The following is a 9,698-nucleotide window of genomic DNA, read 5'->3' on the forward strand; positions in this document are numbered from 1 at the left end:
TATGGACCCTTTCAAGAGAGTTCCATTATCAGCATCATAGTTGGCCCCACAACACTTCTCTTTTAACATTCCATATGTTATCTTAATGTAGAGGAAGTAGATTGGGGCCCAAATAGAACGTTCAAGCATTGTTTTTGTTTTTATTGTTGAAAGGGTCAATAGTAGTGACAGTACAATAACGTAAAAAACTATATACTGTAATTACTATCATTCTGTATTTCTCTACATGTATTGGAAAACACAACCTCTTACACATAAAGTGACCAACTGATAAACACAGACACTAAACATTGGAGACAGATCAGGACAGACTGCTGCAAATAAAAAGTTTAGCGAGATTATACATATCCCATATGTATTTCAGTGTACTTCGTGCATATGTTAATACACATAATGTATTATAGTAGAATTACGACAGTAGGGTTAATGTTAAAAAGTCCCCCCTCGGGTTAAGGCAAGACCCTTCCGCTTTGTGTCCGGGTTCATCCTGTGGGGAATTATTTAACAATAATGACTGGCGGACAATACATTATCCTGATTATTATACAGCTAAATTGCCAAACGAGAAAAGAAAATTCACACAAAACAGTATGTTCTTCTTAATTTGTGAAATGTGTTACAGTGTTGTGGCTTTAACTGGGATACAAACAGCCACACAAATAGAACTTGAGAGTTTCAGGTGTTGCATCGTATTAGTTGCTGACTTTCACGTCCATGGCGATGTGTGAACAGATAACTTGTGGAATGATATGAAAGATATGAATCAGAAGCACAAAACCTTTTGCCATATATACACAGCAGTTATTCATTTATTTATTTTTTTGCAGTGGTCAAATAGGACCTTTGAATAATGGGAAGGCCAATTCAAAGCCAATGGAACTTTCTGCAGCATTCTGAAGAGCCGTATAATAAATTTGGATAAAACAAAAAGTAGTTTACTATCCCTCAACACTTAGTAAGGCTGTTGTGTCACCTTTAGAAACGATAATTTTGACACTGTCAGGATAAAGTAGGGATCGTTTTCCTGTGAGAGCTCGGCACGGCAGGACATCTACTGAGGGCTCTCGTCAGGGCTTCCCACAGCTCCTTGTTCCTCAAGCTGTAAATGATGGGGTTGAGCAGAGGGGTTAGAACCGAGTACAGCACCGCCACGATCATACGTGCGTCAGGGGAGAACGTGGCCACGCGGTAGGAGACGTACACGCACGTGGCCGACACGTACGAGATGCAGACCACTATCAGGTGAGAGGCGCAGGTGGTGAACGCCTTCGTCCTCTCCACCCGCCCCATGCCATGCACCGCCTTACCTATGCACACGTACGAGGCCAGGATGAGGGAGAACGTGCCAAGGAGGACGAACAGCGCGAGGGTTAGAGACACGACGCTGTTGACGCTCGTGTCGGCGCACGCCAGCCTCACCACAGACGAATGGTCGCAGAAGACATGCTTCACCCTGTTGGGTCCGCAGAAGGGCAGGGGGACGGCCAGGGAAAGGGATGGCAGGACGGTTGCAGACCCAAAGCACCACGCGACCACAACCAGGAGGATGCACACTGGCTGGGTCATGAGGGAACCATAGCGCAGTGGGTTACACACAGCCATGTAGCGGTCAAAAGCCATGACCGTTAAGATAGAGCGACCAGTCACAGCCATAGAGAGGAAAAAGTACATCTGCAATAAGCAACCAGTTTTGGAGATGGTGTGCTCCTCTTTTAGTAAGCCAGAGAGCATATTTGGTATAGTTACGGATGTATACACTATGTCTGAGAAAGAGAGGCTATGAAGAAAGAAATACATAGGAGTTTGAAGCTTAGGGTCTGTCCTCACCAGATATATAATCATGCCATTGCCACATAGAACCACAACGTACACGGTTAGAAAAACACCAAACATGAGCATTTTCTTCTCCTGCAGTCCTTCTATGATGAAAAATGTGACTGGAGCAGAGACATTCATGTTGCCAGAAGATCACTGATACCTATAGGACAAAAAGGCAGAGAGCTGTCAAAAAGGCTTAGGAAGTTAGAGAATACAATTTATACTTAGAGAATACAGTTTTTTCTCAAGTGAGTGTCCCGATCAAAAATGATCATTTTGAAACTAGCAATACTCTCTTTTCACATTCATCTCACAATGATTTATGCCATCCTTTGTACAAAGTGGAATTAACCCTCCTGTTGTGGTCATGTTATGGTCACTAATTGTGTGTTCCCGCTGGATGGCCGCTGCATTATGACTTTATAACGTTATAAATCTATATAAACACATATATTATCATCTTATGTTGTGATAGACCTTTGTATCAACTTAGGTTCTATTGGATATAACCAGTTTTGAACTTCCAGTTATGGCCTGCAGGCCTCATTGAACTGATGCAAGACAGAAAGGGGAAGATTCTATTGGGGAAAGGTTCCAGTGGGTGCAGGCATAGAAGCAAAGAGGGGGAGTGAAGGGCACAGATACAGTCCATCTGATCAACAGGTATATTCCTGGATTCAATTTTATACACTGACCATTTCCTCACCCATTTCATGGTCATTTTTGATCGGGAACACAATGGGTGTTCTAAAGTTAAATAAGACACCCTAATTGTTATGAAACTTCTTTGAGAGAAAAGAATTGTCAATCGGTCGAATTTGACCGCAAACACAACAGGAGAGTTAATACAATTATAATGAATATAAAAAGCAAATGAAAGTCAAATAATTTAATATATTAAAATACATTTATTTATAACATTGTTACTTTTGTTTCGTCCCTATAAGAATGACCTGGCCTCTAAAATGTAAAAAAAACATAAATCTTTCATGGATATATATAGGTAGTTTCACATCAGGGTAAAGGCTTGACAGTTGAAGAAAGCAGATAGTGTAATTGTAATGGAAACGGTGAGTATTTGAAATATGGTCCAAATCTAGTTGGAAAATACTTCTGATATGCATCAAATCAAGTAACAGCCTGCCAACAGAAGCAAAATCCACATAGTTGAAAAATAAAAGAGATCCCTTTGCACAGCCAACTTAAAAAGGTGCTGGTGGATTGCAGGTTTTAAAGTTCACCTCTTTTTATATACAAAATCCACATATTATTTGAACATCATAATAACTGATAGAGTTGTAAAACATAATTACTAAAGTAACAGTTTATGTTCACTCTAACACATTTTCACATAGATATGTTTCAAAATTACATTATATATGATAATGCATTGTAATCAGTCTACCTAATGGAACCACAAAAAAGGCAACTTTTTTAGCCATATCATATGCACAACATAAATATTTAACCTGAAAAAGATACCTCTGCTAATCGATAGATAACAGAACATGAAAAAGGTGCTTAAAGTAACTCACAATTGAAAGAACTATACACACATTTGGTTAGATTCTTTTTTTGTTATCTGATTAACCTGAACGTTCATTCGTTACCTGACACCAGTTTTGAGCACTCCATCCTGCACAAAGTAAACACAGTCTTTAAATACAGTCCAGGACACTTAGAAGAGTTACAATGACATCATTTTAAAAAGTTTACACGAGCCATTAGAAGTTTTGCCACATCATAATTAATCTTAAGAACAAACAGTTCCTCCCAGTTAGTCCTAGGTCATATTGAGACCAATCATTACACCCACACGTGTGGTTAATTGCTTCCAAGATGTATCTCTCTCTAGTGTACAATTACCAATGATAAGTTTGTATTTTTACAAAGCAAAGTTACTAATTAAACAGTAAACATTGTAAGCACAAGAGGCCTCTAAGGAAACTCTAAAGCATTGGATGAGACTATGCTAAGGAAAGGACTTGGCTGATTTAGTGTTCAGATCAATCAGATTAGAGATTTGCTGCCAACCATCACCACATTGAAGAAAATAAATAACTGAGAGCTTATTATGAAGACTTCAACTTTAATTTCACCTTAAGCTTTCAGTCAGACAAGAAATGTGGGCCTTGGACTCCACTTGCACACTTGCACACTTGTACACTTTACAACTTGTTGTTTTTGTCCTGAAAACACAACACTTCTGCTGCTCTTACATAACTTGCACCACTATGCCACTTTCTTTCTTACTTAGGTCAAACAGAACTACCCAAGCCTTTTATTGGCCTGACTTTGCACTAGTATTTTATTGACTGTCTATGCACAATTTCAACCAAATTTTGCTGCTCTTATTTTTTTCATTATTATATGTGCCCTCTTATTTACTTATTTACTTACTTTTTTGTTTTACTTGAATGTTATGTTTGTCTGTGGACTTAAATTGGTAAAATATGTCTTGTCTTCACCGTGGGATAGTGAGAAACGTAATTTCGATCTCTTTGTATGTCTGGAACATGTGAAGAAATTGACAATAAAGCTGACTTTGACTTTGACTTTGCCTGAAATTAGCTAAGTAGATGAGATGTTGGTTTCTCATATGATAAAGAGAAAACTAAATATTTGCAATTGCAAACACACAAAGAAAACTGAAAACTATAGCAAATTAGCTTATCCTTTTAGCATCTTATGATACACTTTTAACCAATGACCAATCCTTTTAGCATTTTTAACTAATGATAAATTTAGGTTATACAGCACACCAATCCAAAAAATATATGGAACCAAATATACAAAGAACAAATCTACATTTTCTTTCTTTCTTTCTTTCTTTCTTTCTTTCTTTCTTTCTGTCTGTCTGTCTGTTTATCAACAGCTACTTAGAGTTACAGTAACAAGTCCATTGCATGCTTTGCATTACATTTATTCATTTAGCTGATGTTTTGGTCCAAAGTGACTTACTAAAACTTTAGAGAGCAGTCGTGGTACAGTGAGAATATGACACAATGGTGTAATAATAGGTAGCCTACTACCTTGCATAATACAGTAAAAGAAACACTGTTCAGAGACAGTTCAAGTCAATGGATGTAGATAAGAGGGATAGGCGATAGATAAGAAGGTCATGGTAAGTGCAAGTTAAGTGTGTTAGAAGGTCATGGTAAGTGCAAGTTAAGTGTGTTAGAAGGTCATGGTAAGTGAAAGTTAAGTGTGTTAGATTGTTAGTGGTGTTTGGAGAAGAAATCCTCTCAGAAGAGCTGGGATGACCCTGCTCTGATAGTAACTAGTAACGTGTTTCACCATCGGAAAACCATGAGCAGAGGGAGAGGGTGAAGTCTGGGGCCCAAGCCCCCCCCCAAAAAAAAGAAGTAACCAAAGTCTTTAAAACTGCATATGCAAATTGTGTCTAAAATTAGACTTCCATTTGTCTCAGTTAAATTGCTCATGAAGTTCGTAAGTTATGTCCATAACTATGGATCTATGAGACCGACCGATGACCGTCACCATCTCTTGTCGCTCAGAACGAGCTGAGGTGTTCCAGGCAAGAGGAAGAGGCATGTCCCTGAATGCATTATATTGCTGCGGGACAGCCTCCAGGTCAGTCACATGACATTGTTGATATAATGGTCTCGAGAAAAGGTAGAAGGATGGCATCATTCAAGGTGTAGACCGTGGTGACGGTCTGAGGGAGGTCGAAATAGATCCACACAGTTACGAAACACTGGAGGGGTCATTGTAAGATATTTTTTGGTGTATATCCAGAAAACGTGGACTCATTTTACTAAATTGTGTGCTCATTTTGCTAAATTGTGCTCACATTTCCAGAAACGGAGTACATTTACTTGAGTACAGTACTTGAGTACAATTTTGAGGGATCTGTACTTTACTCGAGTATCATTTTTGGGGTGTACTCATGACTTTACTCAAGTACATTTGAGAGGCAAATATTGTACTCTTTACTCCACTACATTTCTATCCATAACCGTGAGTACCTGTTACTTCTTATAAAAAAAAAGGAAAAAAGAAAAATCTCGGAAACCCTCAATTTGTTGTTACCTCTCAAACGTGATTGGATTGTGCAGATTGCGCCACTGACTGGGACAGCCTATCAGCAATCACCTTTAGCTGTCCGCCAAAGTCAACTCCATGGTCAGATTTAGATAAGAGACGAAACCATGGACGGAACAATGGATGAAGACACAGCAGGTCCATCCCGGGAATGTGCCAACTTGTGGCCCCACCTCGCCAGACTATTTCAATTTTCTGAACAAGTTAATGATAGTTTTCGCTTCAAGTGTTTCAATTACAAAATTGTATTTTGTATTTGAAATACGTATTTTATATACATGTATTAGAAATATTGCCCATCCCTGGTAACATGGTAAAAAGATGAAAATGACTTGATTTTACTTTCAATTCCTTTTACATTCTCCAAGGTATTAACATTAACAATTTTCATTTCTCCATATAGGACGTTTCTGTACATAAATGTAAGCACTGTGGCAGTAATGCAATATTTAGAAAATGTAGGCTACTCTTGTACTCTTGATACTGTACTTTTGATGTACTTTTACTCAAGTAATGAAGCTGTGTACTCTGTCCGCCTCTGCACGTTTCACTAAATCGTACACACGTTTTACTAAGTCGTGCACTCATTTTACTAAATTGTGCTCTCATTTTAATTGTTGTAAATTGAGCGCCCAATTTAGTAAAACATGTGCACAGTATAGTAAAACGTGCGCACAATTTAGTAAAATGAGCACACAATATACTAAATTGTGCACACAATAGTAAAATGAGACCACAATTTAGTAAAATGAGTGTACAATTTACTAAAATGAGAGCACATTCTCTCGATACACAAAACTATCTTGCAAAGACACATCCTGGGCTCCGTAAGACAGCTATCACATGCGACAAACATTTTTCAAAACATACACATACAAAATGTGAAGTACATAAACTAAATTACACTAGTTTTTTTTTTTAGTTTTTTTTTACACATTTAAGCCATTTCCCCCCAGTTATGAAACAATTAAAAACAAGGTAGCGGTAAACATTGTACTTGTTTTCCAGGGGAGAATCCTGAAAAAGAACAAGTCGCATAGATTGTGTGGAGGGGGTGTGACTGTGTTGCTCACTCACATGTGATTTTGTCTTTAACCAGTCAACCATGCATTCCATAGCAAAGGTAAAGTTTAAAACAAAATAAATAAATCCACTGACTGATTTGGTATGTTAATTTAACTATGGTCTTTTCTTTACACAATGATCACACTTTAGATGGAGCCTAATCATCCCACCTTGGTGAACAATGTGGTGATGAATATCTCAAGTTTCTATTAATGGTATTATAGTTGACTTCTGTAATATTATAAGCAATTGAAAACAACTTAACATTTCCATGCTGTCGCAATCTGTGCTTGTGTAGAATGCTTTCTTTAAATACAGAAAAATTAGTTGCTAATGAATTTGGTGTTCATTGTACACTACTCTAAACAACAAGGAACTTTGATTTGAATTTTTTTTAAAAATCAACAACGCCACAAGGACGGACAAAAAAATGTGTTCAAGAGTAAGGACAAACAAAACATGGAGGAAAGGGGTGGATGGTATTTTTACCAACAACAAAAAATATCGCTGTGATTCAATCATGCTTAATTCTATTTTGATAATTGTCAGCATTTGCGTCGCCTGTCCCTCCGTGGGGATATTGTGACTTGTGTACAAGACTGACAATGAAGTCGGCAACAACAGCTGCTCGGTGCCGGCTAGCTCCAGCACCTCTCTGCTCAAGTCTTGTCAGTCACATTTCCCCTAATTAACTAACATCTGCTTTCCATTTTCAGTTACACTGCATCGCCAGCTTGTCTCGTCTGAATCCCTGGCTCCTGACCTCCCAGGAGGAAGACACGCTTGCTGTCAAAAGAACCCCCAGCTTCCAACCCTGCGCACAAAAGGTGATTCTTTAAAGAGACAAAAACACATCAATAAACAGTGCATTGGAGGCGGACACTGGCAGAAGTCCCGGGTGAACCCTGGTACTTAGGGGGATCTGCAGTCACCATACGGATGCAGTGTCTGACTTAACTGCTGTGGAGGCTACTATTACTATGTGCTGCTCTTGTGCCCCCCCCCCCCCCCAACGGTTGTATTACACAAAGGACTAAAATACCCCACTCTGTGCAGCGTCATTCCCTTGGGCTGTGTGTGTGTGATGTGTGTGTGTGCATGGGTGTGTGTGTGTGTGTGTGCGCATGTGTGTGAGCACATGTGTGTACAATGAAAGAGGACAATATTGGTGTTGGTAAGTGTGTATGGCTGAATGCACATCACAAGCACACCTCAAACAGCAGCAGCTGCTGGAAGTGCTGGTGATAATGCAGTTATGATGCCGTTTGCCGATCAGCCAACAAAGAGCACGTAGTGACTGCTAGCATTATGGAACAGACATCACTATGTAGGAAACACTGCCATTTTTCACAATTGTTCAGTGCAATTGAAAATGAATGCTTAATTGTAATACTTCAACAGTAGAGAGATATAATTCTGAACAAAATAAATCAGGTCATTTCTATATTTAGATGGGGTTTTAGATGCTCCTTTGGTTGGGTTGATGCTATTGAAATGAATGGCAAAATAATACTACTGGCTGTGTACACAATGTGAGAAGCACTATGTCATGGCCAACAAAATAGGTAAATATTCCCATCTATACCTGCTTTTAAACGCAGCAAACTATGAAACAGAAATATCCCTATTTAGTTGTAAAAGTAATGGTATTATTCCAAAATTACCATATTTATTTTTGATCCCCGACATAGAGGTGGAACAATTCCTCCCAAGGTTTAAAAAACAAAGGATAAATGATTACATTTAAGGAAAAAATTAACAGATGGGTTTGGCTAAAAATATATGATTTTCTACAAATGATTGCATTCTCTCCCCTTTGGTGTGAAAAGTAGATTCAAGAACACTTTTAAATAATTTGTTCAATTTGTTCCACAGCCAAAGAAAAGCGGCTTGGTGGAAATTCAGATTCATTAAAACTTAATTAATATGCATCATTATGTAAATGAGGTTGCAGTTAATGACTTCTTAAAAGAATCCTTCCTTAATTAGTTCACTTTTAATGGTCTCATCATTTATCTTTTTTCTTTGAAGCAGAATGACATGTGGAAGTACCCATTCCCGAAAGTGCTAAAATTTTCCACTTTTTAATTATTCTTATTTCCTTAATTTTTATATGATTAAGAATGCATTTACAGAACTAAATAAATGAGAAAACTTGCACTTTTTTTCAGATACACTTATTTCCATTAAACTGAGCAAGGCTAAGTAGAGGAAGATACGAGAAGCTAAAGAGAGAAAATGCCTCCTTTAAGATGCTCATGGTATTTCCAAGGACTTTCCAAATGGAAATGGAACATTACACAAAGATCCAAAGGTCAGATAAAGACATCTATAGATTGATTAAATAATTCATTCATTTATCTGAAATGTTTAACCCTTTCATGCATATAGAGATTATGCTAAAGAGACATTGTGCTTAAGACCCTTTATAGACACTTCAACTAAGTATGTCAGTGTACATAAGTCAACTGTTATGTAGTGCTGAGCATTTTAGAAGTTGCAAAGTATAATTTTCATGTCAAGGAGAGAGAGACTGGTTTGAACAATCAGGCAGAATTCACCATGGGTACCCATTGGCACTGAAAACATTCACACCAGCATCCTAACAGTCAGGCTGAGTCTTTGCATTTTTCTATAAGAAGACCATCTGTTTTTCACGGCTAAACATTCATTAAAAGTAATTTTCCTGCCAAGGAATCTGATTTAAATGGTAGGCTACTTTTGAAGTCCACAGTAGAATGCAGAGTGAG

The 9,698-nt window shown here is 38.1% G+C and overlaps 1 protein-coding gene across 1 annotated transcript; it reads right to left on the minus strand.

Annotated features, from left to right (window-relative positions):
- Window positions 1–999: 999 nt before the first annotated feature.
- On the minus strand, window positions 1,000–1,956 carry LOC121693659 (olfactory receptor 6N1-like). Its single transcript, XM_042073223.1, has one exon. The coding sequence runs from the start codon at window positions 1,954–1,956 to the stop codon at window positions 1,000–1,002; it is 957 nt and encodes a 318-aa protein (XP_041929157.1).
- Between the last annotated feature and the right edge of the window lie 7,742 nt (window positions 1,957–9,698).

This window comes from Alosa sapidissima, chromosome 19 (genome assembly GCF_018492685.1).
Source record: "Alosa sapidissima isolate fAloSap1 chromosome 19, fAloSap1.pri, whole genome shotgun sequence".
NCBI classification, from domain to species: Eukaryota; Metazoa; Chordata; class Actinopteri; order Clupeiformes; family Clupeidae; genus Alosa; species Alosa sapidissima.

What these genes read in the sequence shown, in the direction of transcription:
- LOC121693659 (XM_042073223.1), bottom strand. Translation starts at nt 1,956, where the DNA reads ATGAATGTCTCTGCTCCAGTCACATTTTTCATCATAGAAGGACTGCAG.